Source organism: Equus asinus, chromosome 1 (genome assembly GCF_041296235.1).
Source record: "Equus asinus isolate D_3611 breed Donkey chromosome 1, EquAss-T2T_v2, whole genome shotgun sequence".
Taxonomy (NCBI): domain Eukaryota; kingdom Metazoa; phylum Chordata; class Mammalia; order Perissodactyla; family Equidae; genus Equus; species Equus asinus.
The window spans coordinates 125,147,131-125,169,238 of record NC_091790.1 but is presented as its reverse complement, the minus strand read 5'-3'; the positions used below and the strand labels follow the sequence as shown (position 1 = coordinate 125,169,238).

General features: G+C 45.0%; 1 protein-coding gene across 20 annotated transcripts in view; it reads left to right on the top strand.

The window, feature by feature from the left end:
- LOC123285086 (UL16-binding protein 1-like) overlaps positions 1-22,108 on the top strand; it is a 56,133-nt gene that overhangs the window by 2,182 nt on the left and 31,843 nt on the right. For 3 of the 20 annotated variants that reach the window (XM_070507114.1, XM_070507126.1, XM_070507121.1), the window contains exons 2-7: positions 7-2,461; positions 14,780-14,942; positions 17,958-18,078; positions 19,097-19,242; positions 19,482-19,757; positions 20,426-20,561. In XM_070507114.1, the coding sequence (XP_070363215.1) occupies positions 2,420-2,461; positions 14,780-14,942; positions 17,958-18,078; positions 19,097-19,242; positions 19,482-19,757; positions 20,426-20,538 (861 nt within the window). In that variant the 5' untranslated portion in view covers positions 7-2,419 and the 3' untranslated portion in view covers positions 20,539-20,561. Of the gene's footprint in view, positions 1-6; positions 18,079-18,978; positions 19,243-19,481; positions 19,758-20,425; positions 20,562-21,787; positions 21,978-22,108 lie in introns of all 20 variants that reach the window. The other 17 variants (XM_070507150.1, XM_070507141.1, XM_070507156.1 and 14 more) reach the window with 17 other exon arrangements.

Genomic DNA, 22,108 nt, shown 5'->3' with positions numbered 1-22,108 from the left:
TTTCAGCCTCACCAACCATGGCCCCAGCTATAGCCCAATCCAGGGCCACGGCCGTCATGCCCATCACCTGGGTCCTCGCGGTGACCATGCTCACCTGCTCTTCTCCTTGGCCTCCGAGGCTGAGTCCTTTATGGTAACAGGTACTGAGAGCTGACAGCCTTGTGTGAGGGTTGGGGGAAAGGTGGATTCTCAGCCCAACCCCTGCCCCCTTACTGAACTTTCTCATCATGGGAATGAGACAAGGTGACTAAGACCTCATATCACTTGAGAGCTGCTTGGCCGAGCTCAGCCCTGGATTCTGATATCTCTTCACTGGTAAGGCCAGTGGGAAAGGGGACGGGCTCACCCCAAGGCTTAGGGCCTGTTGATATTAAAGGGGGTTAGCAAAGTCAGGCCTGACTCAGACCAGATCCCCAGTTTGGGAGAGTCTCTTTGGGCCCAGTGGAGGGCAGTGTGGGGACAGCAGGCACACAAGTCATGGGAAGTACTCACATTTGGGTAAGAGCCACATGGTGGCTCCAGGTAAAGTGTCAAGGGAAATGGATTCATCCAGGGGGCTAAAATGAGAGGGTGTGGGTCCAATTCCAGGAAGAGAGCTGGGAAGGCCTTGAAGACTCAACTAAATGGCTGGAGTACAGGGCTGCTTTCTCACCGAAACTGCCTCGGGTCGCAGCAGGTAAGGCACAAAGCCAACAGTAAAAACTGTGTAGGATGAGATGATGAGGAGGCCAGTTCTCCACGGAACACTGTGAATTCTGGCTCAGTATGTTGCATGCACCGTGCAGCCAGCCTCCTGCAGACCCCAGATCCTGAGTCACTCTGTGACCCCTCCCTGGAGCAGAGGTCACTCTGGAGACAGGTGGGACTGAGCTGCTGTTGATGCTCACAGCTGAGCTGGACCAGGGATGGACGGAGTCTGGTGAGGGACCATCACACTGAGAGCTCTGTGTGCTGCTAGCTAAGAGACTGGGAGAGGAGGAAATGAAGGATGTTTGCCTGCAGCCCTCCCCAAGGCTACAGGTGTCAGGATGCAGGCCCTTCTCTTCCATCAGAGCTCCCACCAGGTCCTTTAGGCCCTCCCATCAGAAGGAGAATCAGGACCTGAGTAAAGGGAGCAGATTGATTCATTACTCACTCTAGTCCTGATCTTACATGGTTGGTACTAGAGACTGGGGCTGACTGTGATTAGGTAAAGGGAGGAAGAGATTGGGACAAGCTGGTGGACCCAGGGAGGGGGTGATGGATGGGGGGAAATACATGACACTCAGCGAGGGTGGGGCTCAAGATGGGGAGTGACTGGGGAGCTGACCCAGGAGACCTGACGCAGGATTTCCTGAGCCACTTGGACCAACACTGTTTCTTTTCTGAAGGCAGATGATGCTCCCAAGGAGGCCCTGAGAGTGTGGTCAGTTACATGACTCTGCCTTATGGTTGACTGCCTTTGGATCCTGTGCTGTTCATTTCTAGACCAGAAGGAGTTCAGATCTTACAAATCCAGAGGGCACCATCAGATCACCATGAGACTGCTGATGCACCATCTCAGGTCCCTCATTGCATTTGGCGATTCTCCTATTCAGAGCCTTTGTTTAACATATTGTGATTGGGCTGGAGCCAGCGGGATCTGAACAAATTCCCCTTCTAAATATTGACTCTGTGACATTTGAGCCCCTGCCAGCTGGGATGGCGCCAAGGCTGTTAATAGCTGTGAAGAGGGAGAGTGATAAGAAGTTCTAGGGGATTATAAACCAGAATGAATTTCTCACTAAAGGACCCACTATTTTAAAATATTATTTATTTATTCATTCAGGCATCCATTCACTCATTTACTCTTGGGTTTCACAGCACTCCCTGTGCCAGACTGTGCCAGGTGACAGGGACAAGGAGTCATCTATGCACAGATCCTGCTCTCATGGCGCTCTCAATCAATCTCAGGGGACAGAGGCACAAACCCTGTGGAGAAAAGTGAGGAACCACATGTGCCACATCACAGGAGCACCTGGGATGGGTCCCCAAACTGGAGGGCTCCTGGGGGAGGTGACAGGAACCTGGGTCATAAATGGGGCAGGAGTTCACCAGCCAAGAGTTGGGGAGGCATTGCACATAGAAGGGCACAGGAGTGAAGCACTTAAACTTCTGTAGTCTTCAATTTCTTCATCTATAAAAAGAGTGAAGGCCTATACCCAACCTCATGACGTTCCTGAGAGGGTTAGAGAGCAATGCTGACAATCACACACCCAGGGTCTTACCCTCCAGCAGGTCTTGGCTCTCAACTGTGGGAGATGGGTCAGTGGTGATTCATTCTTGCTCTTGCTCATCCTTCTTAGTGGACTGGGTGTGAGTTTCCAGCATCCAGCAGCCAGAATCAGGAGGAAGCCCAAAGCCAAGGAACAAAGTAAAGCTTAGCCGTGGAGGCGAAGTGATGCGTCACCAAGCACAGATCACCAGACGGAACAGCAGCCGAGTAAGTACACTAGCCTGAAGTCGGAATGGCTCAGGGTAAACCCACTTCCGTCCGTTGTCAAAGTGCCTGCAAGTACTGGATTCTAGTTGTTTGGGCTCCGTCTCTGTTTATTTTTTTTTAATTGTTGTAAAATACACAAAATTTACCTTCTAAATCATTTTTGTGTACTGTTCAGTGGTATTAAATACACTCACATTGTTGTGTGACCACCACCACCATCCATCCCCATAACTTTTTATCTTGTGACACTGAAATTCTACACCTATTCAACAATAACTCCCCATTCACCTCTCCCTCCTGCCCCTGGCAACCACCATTATACTCTGTCTTTATGATTTTGACTGCTCTAAAGTTCCTCATATAAGTGGAGTCATACGGCATTTGTCTTTTTGTGACTGGCTTATTTCACCGTGTGTAATGTCCTACGGACCATCTATGTTGCAGCATATTGCAGAATTTCCTTCCTCTTTAAGGCTGAATAATATTCCATTGTGTGTATATAGCACACCTTGCTTATCCACTCATCTGTCAACGGACACAGGTTGCTTTCATGGTTTAGATATTGTCAATAATGCTGCTATGAATGTGGCATACAAATACCTCTTTAAGACCCTGCTTTCAGTTCTTTATATACCCAGAAGTGGAATTGCAGCATCATATGATAATTCTATTTTTAATTTTTTGAGGAACTGCCGCACTGCTTTCCACAGCAGCTGTACCATTTTACTTTCCCACCAACAGTGCACAGGGTTCTAATTTCTCCACACCCTCACCAACACTTGTTTTCTGATAGTAGCCATTTGAATGAGTGTGAGGTGAGATCTCATTATAGTTTTGATTGGCATTTCCCCAAATGATTAGTGATGTTGAACATCTTTCCATGTGCCTATTGGCCATTTGTTTATCCTTTTTGGGGAAAAGTCTGTTCAAGTCCTTGCCCATTTTTTAATCATGTTATCTTTTTAGTGTTGAGTTTTAGGATTTCTCTCTATATTCTAGATATTAACCCCTCATCAGATATATGATTTGCAAATATGTTTTCCCACTCTGTGGGTTGCCTTTGTTCTCTGTGATTAGTGTCTTTTGATGCACAAATTTTTTTAATTTTCATGAAGCCCAATTTGTCTATTTTCTTTTGTTTTTACCTGTGCATTTGGTGTCATATCCAAAAAATTATTGCAAATCCAATGTCATGAAGCTTTTGTGCTATGTTTTCTTGAGTTTTATTGTTTTAGGTGTTACATTTAGGACTGTCAGCCACTTTGAGTTAATTTTTGTATATGACATTAGGTAACGGTCCAACTTTGTTCACTTGCATGTGGATATCCAGCTTCCTCGGCACCACTTGTGGAAAACTGGGCTCCATCTCTCTTTACAGCACTTCAAAGCTAACTTCATATCTATTACTTGCTTTGGTCTTTCTAACAACCGTACAAGGCAAGTACGGCGGGTATTCAGATTTCTTTATTCTCGAAAGCATTTCTTCATTGCTGAGGGACTGAGACAGCAAATTCCTTTCTCAACTGCACAGTGGTTAGTGGCAGAGAGGGACTAAAATCACGGACCACCTCATGCTCTTCATTCCCACTAGATCATGCATTCTCTGAATTTTCTAGTTGGTCAAGGCTGAGGTTGGGAGTGGGAAAAAATATCCAAGGTTAAATCGAAGAAGGCAGATATAAGAAGCCCAAATCATGGTCATCAATTGGAACTTTACTCCTTGTGTTTTATTTCCTTGGACATCAAATGAGGTTGTTAAACAAGAATTCCAAATGTGTCCCCTAGTACCGCTAACGGCAGAGAATGTGAGCAAGCGTTCATTTCACTCCTGAGGACCAAGAAACACAGCCCACAGTGGTCCTCGGCAAGAGAGAAAGTTCTTTGAAGTTCCTTATTTGCACTGACAAAAATCATGTGCAGTTCTTCATTCTAGCCTGCAATATCCTTGGATTTGTTTTAATAGAAATATAAATTAGTCAGCTTATCCTGTATAAGGTTTTTATAAAATGGATTCTCTGGGGCGATTCCCGGGCTTCTCCTGTGGTTTCTTGCCCTCCCTGACACTCAGCTGAGTACTACCAGTGCACACACCCCAGTGTGAGATGCAGAGAATTACCAATCTCAAATCTCTGCCCCACATCTTCTACTCCTGCACTTGGCCTTCAAATAAAAAGAGGGGGAGTCGCACTCAGGTGTGGCAATGAGTGCTGAGAAGTGAACAATTAAAAATAATGATTTTTGCATTTATGTGAACTCAAAATGGGGCAAACCCTCCACTTCCACCCACGCCAGCCTGGTCCAGGAACCAAGCGTCCCTTGTAACAGGATCAGCCACGTGCCAGGCAGAGAGTCATCCATCTGAAAGTAACATCTGAATCAATGAGTGTATCACAGATCTTTAGAGTAAATGCAAAACTAGGCCTTCAGATTAGATGTTAACTATCACTCCATCATTTACTAACCACCAAGCAAGTCTAGTCCGACTCCTATACAAAGTATCCAAGCTTTTTTCATAGCTATTGGCGACCAAAAGGGTATTTTCAATTGTATTTAAGCTTTTCCTTTTATGGCAGTAGCTGAGGCGCTGTACAGATATCGGCTCAGATTTGGGGATTTTTGTATGTCAGAGCTGGAATAGCCATTACTCTCTATGACCATGTCACCTCCACTTACAGCTGGTGAGGATTTCCAGACTTTCAATTGTCTAAACACACAGGGCTGAGATTAGGACGGAGGGCAGTCATTAATGGGAACATTTTGTTATCTACGAAAGGATTCATTTGCCTTGATTTTCATTATTTCTGAACCTGAGACCAGTTTATTGAATTATAAAAGTTCATTTGTATAAAGAACTTTATTTATTCCCTTAAAATTACATTAACTGGGAAAAAAGAATATAGGACAGAAGAGAAACCATTGTCACATAAACAAACATGAGAAGATAATTTAAGAGCCCTGGGTAGAAATTAACGTTCATGAGGTTCTAGTCTCTATGAAGTTACTTGTATTTCCAATTTTTAAAATGTATTATTACTGTGAGAATTAAAAATAGCTCAATTAAATAATATAACTTCAATGAATTATATTTCAATTATTACCCATCCATCTTCATCCATCTCCAGTATTTATCATAGTCCTAACATGTATTTCTTTGGACCTAAACTTTCCTTGGGGATTGAAGTCCCTGTGTGTATACCGCCACAAGCTTAATTCATTTCGAGGGGCCATCTCCCCTAAGGATCGTGAAAGCCTGTAGTGCTGACAGACACTGTAAACAGGACACTTTCTCATTCACCAAATACTAGAATCCTGGAAGCACTTTCCATTGTGTAAGAACACATAGCAAAAGATAAAGGTTTATGCTTTTCTTATTTGTTTTGGTTTTACTAGTGTGACCATTTAAGCTTTATGACAACAATCCAGATCAGGGTAACAAAACCACACAGAACCACTCTCCCAAGGCGTGCCCATCAGGGGAGCATAAGACTAAACTAAATGACAGCTTTTCACTTGGTTTTCATGGAAGATAATGTCCTACCACCTTCTCCAGCAGCCTCTGCTCACACTTTTTTCTCACCCAAAGAGTGGACACATTCAACCTCACTTTCTTCCACCTCACTCTTTAACTGGACTGTCCTCTGACATTATTCTTGATTTTAGCAACTGAACTCACAGCCTTTGCTTCCTGTTTCCTTGTGTTTCGTGGGGGAGTTTGATCATGTTTCTCTTAAGGAGCATCTAGAGATAAGTTGAACCACAAGACTTTCTAAAAAAAAATTTTTTTTAATAAAAGTGCCCTGAAACCAGACATTCCAACCTGCTTACTTAATAAAGTGCTGATAAAGAACTTCTTCGAGGGCCTCACTTTCTCCAGGAATGAACTTGGAGAATGTTGGCTCAGGAGCTCAGCTTACAGAGCGTGTAAGACAACTCCCTCATCAGAAAGACAAGGAAATCAAGACCCAGAGAATGAAGTGCCTTGTCAAGGTGGTATAAGGAGGTGGGTTTGGCACCTGGATGTTCTGCTACCTTAAAAAAAAGGAGCTGAAATTTCCTCAGTGCTCTCAGGAGCCAGGCGCTATGCTAAGTGTATCTTATCTTATCTTATCTGAGCCCCACAGCAATGCTGTGAAGTAGGTGCTATCATTACACCTATTTTACAGATAGAGAAATAAAAGCTTTGAGAGAGAGGCTGTGAAAACTTGTGTGCTCCAGGCCACACAAATACAGGTTTTGAACCAGGCAGCCTGATTCCAGAACCCATGCATGAGGCCACTACTAGTCTTACCACCTTCGTAGAAATATTATACACAGATGTAGATATATAGATATTGATATATCGATGTGCATGTACTTATGTATATATTGTATGTAAGCAAGAAGCAAGATACAGTATTATTTTGCATATCTTATAATTTTAAATAAATATTTTAGAATGAAAAGAGGAAAAACAGGTGAAGGGAGAAATCTCTAATGGGCAACTCTAAACAATAGTGTCTAGGAAGGTTGCACATGGGTGCAAACATAAGGAAGTGGTCACTTCAGAGGAAAGGGGGAGGTTAGGTTGGGATGGGGTCCTGAGGAAGCTGCAGGGGTGGCTGACAAAATTCTATTTCTTAACCTGGATGGTGGTTGTTGGGTGTTTGCCTTATAACAGTTCATTGAACTCATGAAGTAACACCAAAAAAACAGTAAATAGCATCATAACTGTGAGTACCCAGGGTAGATGGGGAAAGGGGGTACTTAACGCTCACTCCATCATCTTTCTAGTGTACCTTCCTATGCTACGTGGAAATTAAAAACTACATTTCCCAGAATCCTTCACGACCAGAGTCCTGGATGTGATTTAGATTCTGTCACTCAAATGGAGCTGATTTAGAGCAGAGACCAGGCTTCAGTTTCTCCTGCTGCCAAGCCCGGTTATGGAAACATCTGTTTTTTCTGCAGCAGCATTAGCAGAGATCCTAGGTACTGGTCATGGGCTCTGACATGTTGAGAGCAGGGCACATGGCACATGGCATCCATTTGTGCAGATCATCACAGGCACAGTGTGGTCCCAGAGCCAGCAATAGCAGCTGTGGCTTCTGATTGTGGTGACTTCTTGATTACAGTGGTTTCCTACCTTGCATGGTGGCTTCATAATTGTGGCCATGTGGTGTGGGAATAAAACCAGCAGCTTTTTGGTCATAGAAGGAGTAGCTCTTTTGGTGGGTTATGCAGGCTTTGGACAATTTCATGGGGCAAAGCAAACAAATATTGAAGTGTGTGGCTGCCAAGGGTGGGGCCCTGATAAACTCCCTGCTTTTTGGGTAGGGATCCTGAGGGGCTGGGCCCTGGTGGTAAGGCGGAACTGCAGGTTCTCAAACAGACTGCAGTCCAGCCTCAAAGCTTCTGCGTGGCCAAAATATCTCAATTCCGGAAGTGCAATGGAAGTGATTCTGTATTTATAGCTGCCAAGTGCCTGTTACAAGCAACTGAAAGTCATTTCTGGAGGAAGGAAATATCTTAGACTTCTAATTCTTTCTGCAGCCATTTGTAAAACACAATCCCCAGCAAACGCACAAGGATAACCAAATACATGAGGGGATAAGACAACAAGAATGAGCACCGGGAGAAACATACAATAGAAACAGAAATCAGGAGCTCTAGATCAGTGCTCTGATAGAATTACACTGCAAGCCATAATGTGAGCCACATACAGGCATAACTCAGAGATGTGTATTTAGTTTCAGACCACCACAATAAAGCTAATATCGCAATAAAGCGAGTCACACGAAGTTTTCTCATTTCCCAGTGCACATAAAGGTTGTGTTTACACTATACTGTAGTCTATTAAGTGCGCAATACATTATGCTAAAAGTACAATGTACACACCTTAACTCAAAACTACTTTATGGTTAAAAAATGCTAATTATCATCTGAGCCCTTAGTGAGTCAGAATTGTTTGCTGGTGGAGGGTCTTGTAAGAAATGCACTATCTACAACATGCAATAAAGTGAAGTGCAATAAATTGAGGAATGCCTGTATGTAACTTTAAATTTCCAGGTAACCACATTAAAAAAGTGAAAGGCAACAAGTGACATTAATATTTTAAATACTTTTCCTTCTTTTTTTTCAGGCGTACATTGTAATATATTTCGATTTCTGTGTAGATTACATCATGTTCACCACCCAAAGACTAATTACAATCCATCACCACACATGGGCCTAATCACCCTTTCCTCCCTCCCCCCTCCCCCCTTCCCCTCTGATAACCACTAATCCAGTCTCCATTGCTATGTGTTTGTTTTTCATTGTTTTCATCTTCTACTTATGAGTGAGGTCATATATTAATTTGACTTTCTCCCTCTTATTTCACTCAGCATGATACCCTCAAGGTCCATCCATGTTGTCACAAATGGACAGATTTCATCATTTCTTATAGCTGAATAGTATTGCATTGTGTATATACACCACATCTTCTTTATCCATCTGTCCCTTGATGGGCACCTAGGTTGCTTCCAAGTCTTGGCTATTGTGAATAATGCTGCAGTGAACACTGGGGTGCATGTATCTTTATGCATTTGAGTTTTCAAGTTCTTTGGATAAATATCCAGCAGTGGAATAAATGGATCATATGGTAGTTCTATTCTTGCTTTCCTGAGGAAACTCCATACTATTTTCCAGAGTGGCTGCACCAGTCTGCACTCCCACCAGCAGTGTATGAAGCTTCCCTTCTCTCCACATCCTCTCCAACACTTGTTGTTTCCTGTCCTGTTAACTCTAGCCATTCTGACGGGAGTGAGATGATATCTCATTGTAATTTCGATTTACATTTCCCTGATGGTTAATGATGTTGAACCTCTTTTCATGTGCCTGTTGGCCATCTGTAAATCTTCTTTGGAGAAATCTCTGTTCAGGCCTTTTGCCCATTTTTTAATTGGGTTGTTAGGGAGTTTTTTTGTTGAGATGTATGAGTTCTCCGTATATTTTGGATGTTAACCCCTTTTCTGATATATGCTTTGCAAATATCTTCTCCCAGTTGTTAAGTTGTCTTTTCTTTTCGTTGATGGTTTCTTTTGCTGTGCAGAGGATTTTTAGTTTGATGTAGTCCCATTTATTTTCTTCTATTGTTTACCTTGCCTGGTCAAACATGGTATTTGAAAAGCTCCTGCTAAGACCAATGTCAAAGAGCGTACTGCCTGTGTCTTCTAGAAGCTTCATGGTTTCAGATCTTACATTCAAGTCTTTAATCCATTTTGAGTTGATTTTTGTGCATGGTGTAAGATAATGTCCTACTTTTCTTCTTTTGCATGTGGCTGTCCAGTTTTCCCAAAGCCATTTATTGAAGAGACTCTCCTTTCTCCATTGTATGCTCTTGGCTCCCTTGTCAAATATTAGCTGTCCATAAATGTGTGGGTTTATTTCTGGGCTCTTGATTCTGTTCTGTTGATCTATGTGTCTGTTTTTGTCCCAGTGCCATGCTGTTTTGGTTACTATAGGTTTGTAGTGTATTTTGAAATCAGGGAGTGTGATACCTCCAGCTTTGTTCTTTTTCCTCAGGATTGCTTTGGCTATTTGGGGTCTTTTGTTGTTCCATGTAAATTTTAGGATTCCTTGTTCTATTTCTGTGAAAAATATTGTTGGAACTTTGCTTGGGATTGCAATGAACCTATAGATTGCTTTAGGAAGTATGGACATTTTAACTATGTTAATTCTTCCAATCCAAGAGCACAGAATATCTTTCCATTTGTTTGTGTGTTCTTCAATCATGTTCAGCATTGTTTTATAGTTTTTGGTGCACAGATCTTTCACCGTGTTGGTTAAGTCTACTGCTAGGTATTTCATTCTTTTTGTTGCAATTGTAAATTGGATTGCATTCTTAATTTCTCTTTTTGCTACTTCGTTCTTAGTGCATAGATATGCAACTAATTTTTGTATCTTGATATTGTATGCTGCAACTTGACTGTATTCTTTTATTATTTCTAAAATATTTTAGTGGATTCTTTAGGGTTTTCTATATATAAAATCATGTTGTCTGCACATAGTGACAGTTTCACTCCTCCTTTCCAATTTGGATCCCTTTTATTTCTTTTCTTTGCCTGATTCTCTGCCTAGGACTTCTAATACTATGTTAAATAAGAGTGGTGAAAGTGGGCATCCTTGTCTGGTTCCTGTTCTTAGACGGATAGCTTTAAGTTTTTCTCCATTGAGAATGATATTAGCTGTGGGTTTATCATATATGGCCTTTATTATGTTGAGGTATTTTTCTTCTATACCCATTTTATTTAGAGTTTTTATCGTAAATGGATGCTGTATCTTGTCAAATGCTTTCTCTGCATCTACTGAGATGATCATGTGATTTTTATCTTTCATTTTGTTAATGTAGTATATCACGTTGATTGATTTGCAGATGTTGAACCATCCCTGCATCCCTGGAATAAATCCCACTTGATCATGATGTGATCATCTTAATGTATTGTTGTATTCGATTTGCTAGTGTTTTGTTGAGGATTTTTGTGTCAATGTTCCTCAGTGATATTGACCTATAATTTTCTTTCTTTGTGTTTTCCTTGTCTGGTTTTGGTATCAGGGTAACGTTGGCTTCGGAGAATGAGTTAGGAAGTTTCCCCTCCTCTTCAAATTTTTGGAAGAGTTTTAGAAGGATAGGTATTCAATATTCTTTGAGTGTTTGGCAGAATTCACCAGGGAAGTCATCTGGTCCTGGACTTTTATTTTTGAGGAGGTTTTTGATTGCTGTTTCTCTTTACTGGTGATTGGTCTATTCAAATTCTCTATTTCTCTTTGATTCAGTTTTGGAAGGCTGTGTGATTCTAAGATTTTATCCATTTCTTCTAGATTATCCAATTTGTTGGCATATAGCTTTTCGTGGTATTCTCTTTTAATCTTTTGCATTTCTGAGTTGTCTGTTGTAATTTCTCCTCTTTCATTTCTCGTTTTATTTATTTGAGCCTTCTCTCTTTTTTTCTTGGTGAGTCTAGCTAAAGGTTTATCAATTTTGTTTATCTTTTCCAAGAACCAGCTCTTGGTTTCATTGATACTTTCTATTGTTTTTTTAGTCTCTGTTTCATTTATTTCTCTTCTGATTTTTATTATTGCCTTCCTTTTGCTGATTTTGGGATTTCTTTACTCTTCTTTTTCCAGTTTCTTTAGTTGCACTGTGAGTTTGTTCATTTGGGATTTTTCTACTTTGATGAATAGGCCTGAATTGCTATAAACTTCCCTCTTAGAACCGCCTTTGCTGTATCCCATAGATTTTGGCATGTTGTATTTTCATTTTCATTTGTCTCAAGGTATATTTGATTTCTCCTTTGGTTTCTTCATTGATCCAATCGTTGTTCAGTAGCATTTTGTTTAATCGCCACATATTTCTAGATTTTCTTCCTGTAGTTGGTTTCTAGTTTCATACCTTTGTGGTCAGAAAAGATGCTTGGTATTATTTTGATCTTCTTAAATTTATTTCGACTTGTTTTTTGGCCTAATGTGTGATCAGTCCTGGAGAAAGTTCCATGGGAATTTGAAAAGAATGTATATTCTGTGGTTTTTGGATAGAATAGTCTATATATATCTACTAAGTCCATCTGGTCAAATGTGTCATTTAAGACCAATATTTCCTTATTGATCTTCTGTTTGGATGATCTATCCATTGGTGTAAGTAGAGTGTTAAAGTCTCCTACTATTATTGTGTTACTGTCTATTTCTCCTTTTATGTCTGTTAATAATTGCTTTATATATTTAGCTGCTTCTATGTTGGGTGCATGGATATTTACAAGTGTCATGTCCTCTTGTTTAATTGTTCCCTTTATCATTATGTAGTGCCCTTCTTTGTCTCTTCTTACAGTTGTCTTTTAAAGTCTGTTTTGTTTGATGTAAGTATTGTACCAGCTTTCTTTTCTTTGCCATTTGCATGGAGTACATTTTCCACCCCTTTACTTTCAGTTTGTGAGTGTCTTTAGGTCTGAAGTGTTCCTCTTGTATGCAGCATATACATGGGTCTTGTTTTTTTATCCAATCAGCCACCCTATGCCTTTTGATTTGAGAATTCAGCCCATTGACATTTTTGTATTTATTGCCAGTTTGTTTTTTTTTCTGGGTGTTTTAGTACTTCTTCTCTGTTCCTTTCTTCTTCTCTTGCTCTCTTCCCGTGTGGTTTGATGGCTATCTTTAGTATTATGTTTGGGTTCCATTCTCTTAATTATTTATGTATTTATTGTAAGTCTCTGGCTTGTGATTACCATGAGGTTCATATGCAATATTCTACTTATATAGCAATCTATATTGAGTTGATAGTCTCTTTAGTTCGGCCTCTTTCAAAAGTTCTACTCTTTTTCTCCCCTCCTCCCACGTTTTATGTTTTGAAATCATATCTAATCTCTCATTTTGTGTGTGTCTACCCATTACCCTCTTATCATTGAAATAGGTAATTTTAGTACTTCTGTCTTTTGACTTCCATATTATCTTCATTGGTGGTTGATCTGCTACCTTTACTGTATTTTTGACTTTACCAGTGATTTTATTGTCTGTGTTGGTTTTTTTTTTTTTGATAATTTTCTTATTCCTGATTGTGATCTTTTCTTTCCCACTTAAAGAAGTCCCTTTAGCATTTCTTGTAGAACTGCTTTCTTGGTGATAAACTCCTTTAACTTTTGCTTGTCTGCAAAGCTCTTTATCTCTCCTTCCTTGCTGAATGATAACCTTGCCAGGTAGAGTACTTTTGGCTGTATGTTTTTTATTTTCAGCACTTTAAATATATTGTGCCAATCACATCTAGCTTGTGGGATTTCAGCTGAGAAGTCAGCTGATAGCCTTATGGGGTTTCCTTTGTATCCTTGTTGCCTTTCTCTCACAGCTTTTAGGATTCTCTCTTTATCTTTCATTTTGGACATTTTAATTATAATGTGTCTTGGTGTGGGCCTCTTGGGGTTTATCTTGTTTGGTGCTCTCTATGCTTCCTGTACTTGGATGTCTGTTTCCTTCCTTAGGTTAGGAAACTTTTCAGCTATTATTTCTTCAGATAGCTTCTCTGCCTCTTTGTCTCTCTCTTCTCCTTCTGGGACACCTATATTACCAATGGTAGTGCACTTGATATTATCCCAGAGTTTCCTTAGACCATTCTCATTCTTTTAAATTCTTTTTTCTGTTATCTGTTCAGCTTGGGTGATTTCCTCTAGTCTTTGGTCCAGCTCACTGATCCATTTTTCTGTATCATGTACTCTGCTATTGAGTCCCTCCAGTGAATTTTTCATTTCCAGTACTGTATTCTTCATTTCTGATTGGTTCCTTTTTATATTTTCCAGTTCTTTGTTGATGTTCTCACTGTGTTCATTCAATCTTCTCCCAAGATCAGTGAACATCCTTATGACTTTTGTTTGCACTCTTTGTCAGGTAGATTTCTTATTTCCATTTCATTTAGTTCTTTTTCTGGGGTTTTGTCCTGTTCCTTTGCTTGGAACACATTCCTTTGCCTCCTCATTTTGTCTCTTTCTCTGCACTTATACCTATGTATTATGTGAGTCTGCTACGTCTGCTAATCTTGAAGAAGTGGCCTTATGTAAGAGACGCCTTTTGAGGCCCAGCAGTGTGCTCCCCTTTTGTCACCAGTCCAAATGTTCCAGGAATGACCCCAGTGTGGGATACACGTGTCCTCCTGCTGTGGTAGGGTTGCTCTTATTGCAGGTACCCACTGAATCTAGCCATTTCCCCCCAGCCAGCTGTTTGTAAATTGGGTACCAGGAGCCCCAGCACAGTTGGCTACAAGGTCTAATGGCACACTCCTGTTGCAGTTATTCTGTTAAGTGAGTAGGCACCCAGTGTGGCTGGTTGCTAGGCTCAAAGACTTACAATTGCTGTAGGCATCAGGCCTGCAAGGCTGTTGTCAGCCCTCTCAGGATTGCAGCTAAGTGGGGCTGGCCCCAGGCATGGGAGCACCCAACTGTTCCAGTCTTTGGAAAGCAGGGCTGATCCCCTATCAGGCTGTTTGTGAAGCATAGGTCTTCTGCCACTGATAAGCCCCACCCTCCATAGGTCCACACACATCGTCAACATACTCCTGGCCCTTTCACACTTCCTGACCTCCTGGAGCATGCCCAGTTACCCTACTACAGAGGCTCCCACACACTCCACCAGTGCCCCACACACTCCACCTGCTCCTCATGCAGTCCCTGCCCCACAGAGGCAGACACACTCACCTGCCTGCAGAGGATTGAGGCACTCAGTCAATGCAGGCCAAGTAGCCTGAGGGCTTGCTGTTGAGTGGGGCCAGTCCTTAGGGTGGGCTCCCTGCCCTGGCTGAGCTGGATTAAATCTGTGCTCTGGTAGATGTGGCAGACCCCTGGGCTAACAGACCAGGAGAAGAACTCCAATGGAGTCTGCCAGCGTCTGTGTCACCACACCTGTACTATGTCACAACAATGGCTGCCACCAATGTCTCAGTCTCTGGAGAGGTCTCACCTCTCACTGAGATGCACCCAGAGGCTACCAGGTAAGTCTCTTTTCACCAAAGGACTGCACACTTTTCTTTATGGTGATTTTAGTTTGCTTTCTGAGATGGGTGAATTTGTGTCTGGTCCCTTTAAGAGCTGTGTTATTCTGCTTATGTCCTATAGCTTTTCTGAGAGTATTCCCCCATTGCACTTAACAGCCAGTGAAGGCAGATACTATGACACCTGTCTCAGCTGTGCTGTGTCTGAAGGATGCTCATAGCAGTAATACACCCCTGCTCAGGTCCCCTGCTCCTCCAGGGAAGGCTGCACACCTTAGGTTTGCTCCCAGCCCATTGTGAAGCTCCACAGCTTGCAAAGGTGGCTTTTTTCTGTCCAGAAGGAATTTCTGCCTCTTCCACCTCGGTCAGGACTGTCCCTGTTGTGGGGATTCTTTTTATCCAGTTTTCTGTTCTCTCTCTGGGGTAATTTTTCCAAGAATAGTTGTAACCTGGTTGTGTTCGTGGGAAGAGGTGAGTTCAGAGTCCGCCTACACCACCATCTTGACGGGATCTCTAAATACTTTTCTTTAACTCAGTATATATGACTCAAGATTTTATTTAACCTCAGTTATTATTATAACATGTAATCAATATTAAAAAATAATAATGAGACATTTTTATGCTAAATCTTTGAAATCTGGTTTGCCTTTTACACTACAGTACATCTCAGTTTGGGCTACCCACACTTCAAGTGCTCAACAGCCAAATGTGGCTAAGACTACCTGTTAGATCTTGCAGCTTTAGATTTTAGAATTATCAGGCAGGTATTTTAAAATAACTATGCTTACTATGTTTAATGAGCTAAGAAAAAGATGAAAAATTCAATATAGAATTGGAAATTATATAAAAGTGATAGAGGATATTTGAATTATGGAATAATCCAAAACCGTAAAATTGAGTAACTGAAATTAACAACTAAGTGGATCCCTTTAGTAGCAGCTTATACATAACATACCCAAGGAGAGAGCTGGTCAACTGGAATGACCATCAGAAAAAATTATGTAGAATGAGGTACAGAAAGACAAAAGGGTGGAAAAATCCAGAAGAAAGAGAAGAGACATAGCAGACACATGAGAAGGTTTACCACACATTAATTGGAATCCTAAAGGGAGAGGTAAGAGACAAAAAGGGAGAAGCTGTTTTTGAAGAGATAATGGCTGGGAATTTTTCAAAACTAATTAGAAATCTGTTGTCAATTTCATTGCCTTTCCATTGAGGAGAATCTTATCAAAGGTTGCTTTACAATTTTTCCTTCTTCAAGTTCTTCTCTTTGAAGATCTTGAAGATATTGTGCAATTTCACCACAACGTGCCTAGGAGCGAACTGATCTTTATATTTCCTACTTGGGATTTATTGTGTTTCCAGAAATGGAAGATTAATGTCTTTCACAAAATCTGGAAAATACTTAGCTATTAGCTCTTTGAAAGTTTCCTCTCCCTCATTTTCTCTCTTCTCTGCTTTTGGAAGCCCTGTTAGATGTCAGTTGGACCATTTCATTGTGGATCCCTATTTTCTACCTCTCTCTTTAGTTTCAGAATGAAACTCTCACCACTCAATTTTGAATGAGTTTTCAAATTAATCATCCAGTTCACTGATGCTCTATTGAAACTAGGTCTAATACGCTGGTTCACCAATAAGTTGAGTTTTTAATTTTAAACTTTTATTGTTAGAAGTTTTGTCTGGTTCTATTTCAAATATAGCTGGTCTTTTATGATAGCGTCTCATTATTTGAAATGTTTTTATTCATTCCTTATGCTTTAATGATTTAAATACAGATACTTTACAGTTTTATTGATAGTTTTATATCTGTATTTCCTGAGGACCTAACCTGCTGTGTTGAATGGGCTTATTTCACTTACTGTGGGTTGAGTCTTGTGTTCTGTAAGTTTAAAACATGAGCTTTTCTTTCGATTTCATATAACTTGGAAGCAATAACTTTCACAAGCTAACCCCTGAGTTCATATATCTCTTCACTGGAAAGGCTAGAAGAAAAGGGGAGGGGCCAACCCCAAGGCTTAGGGCCTGTTGATGCTAAAGAGGTTTAACAAAGTCAGGCCTGACTCAGACCAGAATCCCTGTTTGGGAGAGTCTCTTTGGGCCCAGTGGGAGGTGGGGTGGGGACAGCAGGCACACAAGTCAGGGGCAGGACTCACATTTGAGTGAGAGCTGCATGGTGGCTCCACAGTATGTGTCAAGGGGAAGGGGACTCCTCCAGGGGGCTAAGAGGAGAGGGGCCTGGGTCTAACCCGGGGAGGAGGGCTGGGAATGCCTTGCAGACCCAAGTCAACAGGCTGGAGTTCAGGGCTGTGTTCTCACAGAAAGAGCCGCTTTGAATCCCTTTGTGCCACAGAAACTTGGAAATACAAATTTGGAACACAGCACCCCAAACCTTCGCAAAGGGGAGTTATTGTGTTTACCAAAAGGTCTTGCGCTCCACTGGGATCAAAACTACTAGAAAACGTACCGTCGATGACAGGACAGCTAAGGGCTGTGTTCAGCCCCTTTTTCTAAAACCGGAGTGTTCTCGAGAAGGAAAATCTTGCCTCATTTAAGAAGACCAGCAATGATTGTGAATGTGGAATAGAGACAGGAGGGCCAGGAGGAGGTTCGGGAAAGAAGGGCTGAGGAGGGGCCTGGAAATAATGTAACAAGAGCATCACCAAATCCAGACCAGGCGAGGCAGGGCTGGGTGGCGCCGGGCCAAGCGGCATGGTGAGTGGGGCGGAATCCGCAGAGCCCGGGTTCCGCATCCGTTTGGGCAGCACCGCCGAGCAGCGCCTGCCAGGGGAGAAGGAGCCGGTCCAGGTCGCGCAGGGGAGGAGCCGGGCGGTCCGGGGCGGGGCGAGGCGACGGGGGCGGGGCGAGGCGGCGGAGGCGACGCGCCGCGGCCAGTGAGGGCGGGCCTTGAGAGCTCCAGTGGTCAAGTCCGGTCCGCGCTCTCGCGCCAGGGGGTACCCAGGTTGCCTGACAGCCTACCGGGCTCTGCGCGCAGCTGGGTCCCCGTCCCCGCTGCAGGTAGCAATGGGGTGGACGGCGGGCATCAAGTTCACTCCGGGCCTCCTGCTCCTGCTCCTGCTCCTGCTCCTGCTCCTGCTCCTGCTCCTGCTTCCGCAGGGGGACTGTCCCCGGGCGGCACGTGAGTTCGGGATGGAAGCTGCGGGGAGGTGTGGTGGGAGATGGATTAGGACGGGGAAGGGGACGCGGGGGCCCACGGACTCTGCCGTCTCCCCTTAAGTACATACCGCAGGCTCCCGTCCTCTCGTTGGTTGTCGCCTGCCGGCAAGGGGAGAATTTGGCGAATAAGAAACACCGGAGCAAGGGAGGGGACGGCAGGGGAGGGAGACAGAGCGTGGCGGGAAAGGCTACTGAAGCCCCCAGGGCCCAGCCCGCCCGCCCCTCTGGATGTGGGATCCTGAGCCCCAGGCATCCGGGGCGTGGGCAGGACAGGGGTGTTCCCGCAGGGTCGTAACCCGAGAAGCAGCCTGCCCTCTTCTGCTCACGACGCTGTCCTCACACACCCTCCATCCTGCCCATCGCTGTCCCTGGGAATTTCCCAGCGCGCTTGGCCAGCGCCTCACGGCACGTGTAGCCCCAGCCACTGTCCCTCCGGAGTCCCTGCTTCCCAGCCCCAGCTCACAGCCTTTCACTGCCCTCCTCACCCCGTCCCCATGCACCTCAGGGCCTCCAACACCTCCCAAATGGGAACTGCCCCCAATCACCTCTCTACCAACTGACCCCTTATCCCCTCTCCTCAGGACACAGACCAGCAAAAGCCCCCACTCCTGGCCCCCAGAACGTAGAGTAGGAGGGACGGGAGGCGGGGGCGTGGTTCCTGCCTGACAGACTCCGCCTCCTCCTCCAGCAACCAATGGGCACGAGCCTAAAGCTGCTGAAAGGGCGGGGTCGGGCGGGGGCGGGGTTTGCTCTTCATCCCAGCCCTTCAGACGCTCTGGCTGTGGCAGAGATGGGAGCAGTGGGGGTGTCTAGGAGTCCTTTTCTCCCCACACCAGCGCTCACCTGCGTTTTCTGTTCACAGATGCTCGCTCTCTTTGCTATGACTTCACTATCCTCCCTAAGGCCAGCCCTGGACAATCCTGGTGTGAGGCTCAAGGCCAGGTCAATGAAAAGACTTTTCTTTCCTATGACTGTGGCAGCCAGGAGGTCAAATCCTTGAGTCTCCTGGGAGAGGAGGTGAATGGCACGAGGGCCTGGCAAGAACAGATGGAAACGCTGAGAGACGTGGGGAACTTGCTCAGACAGCAACTGCTGGACGTTAAACGAGAGAAATACACGGACAGGGGTAAGTGAGAAAGTCCAAGTGCAGGGGAGAGCAGGTTGTGGGGTTAAGTGCGTTGATTGTACTCATGTAAAAAAAAAAAGAGCATGTTGGTCATTCCCATGTAGCTCGGCAGAAAGGGCAGGCCTTGGAGGAGACAATGGGATAGATACAAAGGGGCCCAGAGGGGTGGACACTGGGGTGGCCGGGGACAAAGGATTAGTCCAGAACAGAGGCTGACCTCTTTCCCACGGTGGGGACAGACCCTCTCCCGCTGCAGGGCAGGATGCTGTGTCAGTGTGAAGCCAATGGACGCACGCGCGCATCCTGGCAGTTCGGCTCCCAAGGACAGACTTTCCTCCTCTTTGACTCGGAGAACAGAACCTGGAAGGTGCTTCACCCTAGAGGCAGACAGATGAAAGAGAAGTGGGAGAGTGACAGGGATGTGACAGAGTTCCTCAGGAAGATCTCCATGGGAGACTGCAGGAGCTGGCTTGAAAGTTTCATGGTGCACTGGGAGAAAATGCTGGAGACAACAGGTACCTGAGAAGAGGAGGAGGAAGGGACAGCTCTCTGGAGACAAGAGCAACACAGCTCACCTTGTGTGTGTGTGTGTGTGTGTGTGTGTGTGAGAAAGGGTGATCCATCCACAGCGAGTTCTTCCTGGAAGAATAAGGGCCATAGGTCGGCTCTACCGCCCTTCCTTTCTCTTCTCACTCCTGGCATCTCTTCCTCACTGCACATGTCTCTCATCCACTCACCGTGGATTTCTGGCTGACCCCAAACATGAGTGCATCCTTCTGTGTCCAGAGCTTTTCTTCTTACTGTTCCCTCTTCTTAGCCTCACTGTTCTTTTTCATCTCACCTGTTCTATTTCTGGAAATCCTTCAATCCCACCGCAAATGTCAGCTCCTGAGAGGACTGCTCTCCCACCACCCTCAGGTGTCACCTCCTCCTCTGTCACAGCAGCAGCGATTGGTTACATTGTAACCCTTTCTTCCCCCATTAGCTGGGTGAGCCCCTTGGGGACAGGGCCCATCTCCTCTCCCTCCCTACCTCAGGGCCTGTCACAGCAGCTGCCACAAGTAAAGGGCTGGAAAATGTCTGCATTGTAGGATCATCTGGGGCAGCAAGAGCTGAGGAGGAGTCTCCTCAGAGGAGATATGGGGTCTGGACAAGGGCTGTCACTCTTCCTTTTCCATTTCAGCATCACCAACCATGGCCCCAGCTATAGCCCAATCTAGGGCCACAGCCGTCATGCCCATCACCTGGGTCCTCGCGGTGACCATGCTCACCTGCTCTCTTCTCCTTGGCCTCTGAGGCTGAGTCCGTCACGGTAACAGGTACTGAGAGCTGACAGCCTGGTGTGAGGGTGGGGAAAGGTGGATTCTCAGCCCAACCCCTGCCCCCTCACTGAACTTTCTCATCATGGGAATGTGACCAGGGGAGTAAGTCCTCGTATTGCCCTATAGCAATTGGACAAGTTCAGCTCTGAGTTCTGATCTCCTCACTGGAAGGCGAGTGGGAAAGGGGAGGGGCCCACACCAAGGCTTAGGGTCTGTTGGTGCTAAAGGGGTTTAGCAAAGTCAGGCCTGACTCAGACCACATCCTCTGTTTGGGAGAGTCTCTTTGGGCCCAGTGGGAGGTGGTGTGGGGACAGCAGGCACACAGGTCAGGGGCAGGACTCACATTTGAGTGAGAGCCGCATAGTGGCTCTATGTGATGTATCTAGGGGAAGAGTACTCATCCAGGAAGCTAAGAGCAGAGGGGCCTGGGTCTAAGCCCAGGAGGAGGGCTGGGAAGGCCTTGCAGCCTCAACTCAACAGGCTGGAGTTCAGGGCTGCGTTCCCACAGAGGGTGCCATGGGTCCCAGCAGGTGAGACAGAAGGCACACAGTAGAACCTGTGTAGCAGGAGGTCAGGAGGAGGCCCGTCCTCCATGGAACAAGGGGAATCCTGGCTCAGTATGTTGCATCACCTGGCGGCCAGCCTCCTGCAGACCCCAGATCCTGAGCCACTGAGTGGCGCCTCCCTGGAGCAGAGGTGACTCTGGAGATAGGTGGGACTGAGCTGCTCTTGATGCTCACAGCTGAGCTGGCCCAGGGATGGATGGGGTGGGGGACAGGGACCATCACACCGAGAGCTCTGTGTGCTGTCAGCTAAGAGGCTGGGAGAGAAGGAAAAGACAGGTATTTGCCAGCAACCTTCCCCAAGGCTACAGGTGTCAGGATGCAGGCCCTTCTCTTCCATCAGAGCTCCCACCAGGTCCTTTAGGCCCTCCCGTCAGAGGGAGAATCAGGACCTCAGTATAGGGAGCCGGTAATTCATTACTTGCTATAGTCATGAGCCTCAACTTCTGGTATCAGGACCTGGGGCTGCCCGTGATATGGGAAAGGGAGGAGGAGGTTGATACAAGCTGGTGGAACCAGGGAGCGGGTGGCAGCTGAGGGGAAATACAGGAGCCTCAGTGAGGGTGGCACTGGAGATGGGGAGTGACTGGGGAGCCGACCCAGGAGAACTGACCCAGGATTTCCTGAGCCACTTGGACCAACACTGTTTCCTTTCTGAAGGCTGACGATGCTCCCAAGGAGGCCCTGAGAGTGTGGTCCGTGTCACGACTCTGCTGTTTGGTTGGCCACCTTTGCATTACCAGCTGTTCATTTCTAGACCACCAGGAGCTCAGACCTTACAAATCCAGAGACCACCATGAGATCATGAAGAGACAGTCCATGCGACATGTCAGGTCCCTCATTGCATTGGGTGATTCTCCTTTTCGGTGCCTTTCCTTAACATATTGTGCCCCTTCCTCTTGGTGCTCAGTGACGGAATTCTTGCATTTCAACTTGAACTGCTTGAGCAGGAAACATCAAGAAGGAGAACATGTTCCGTCT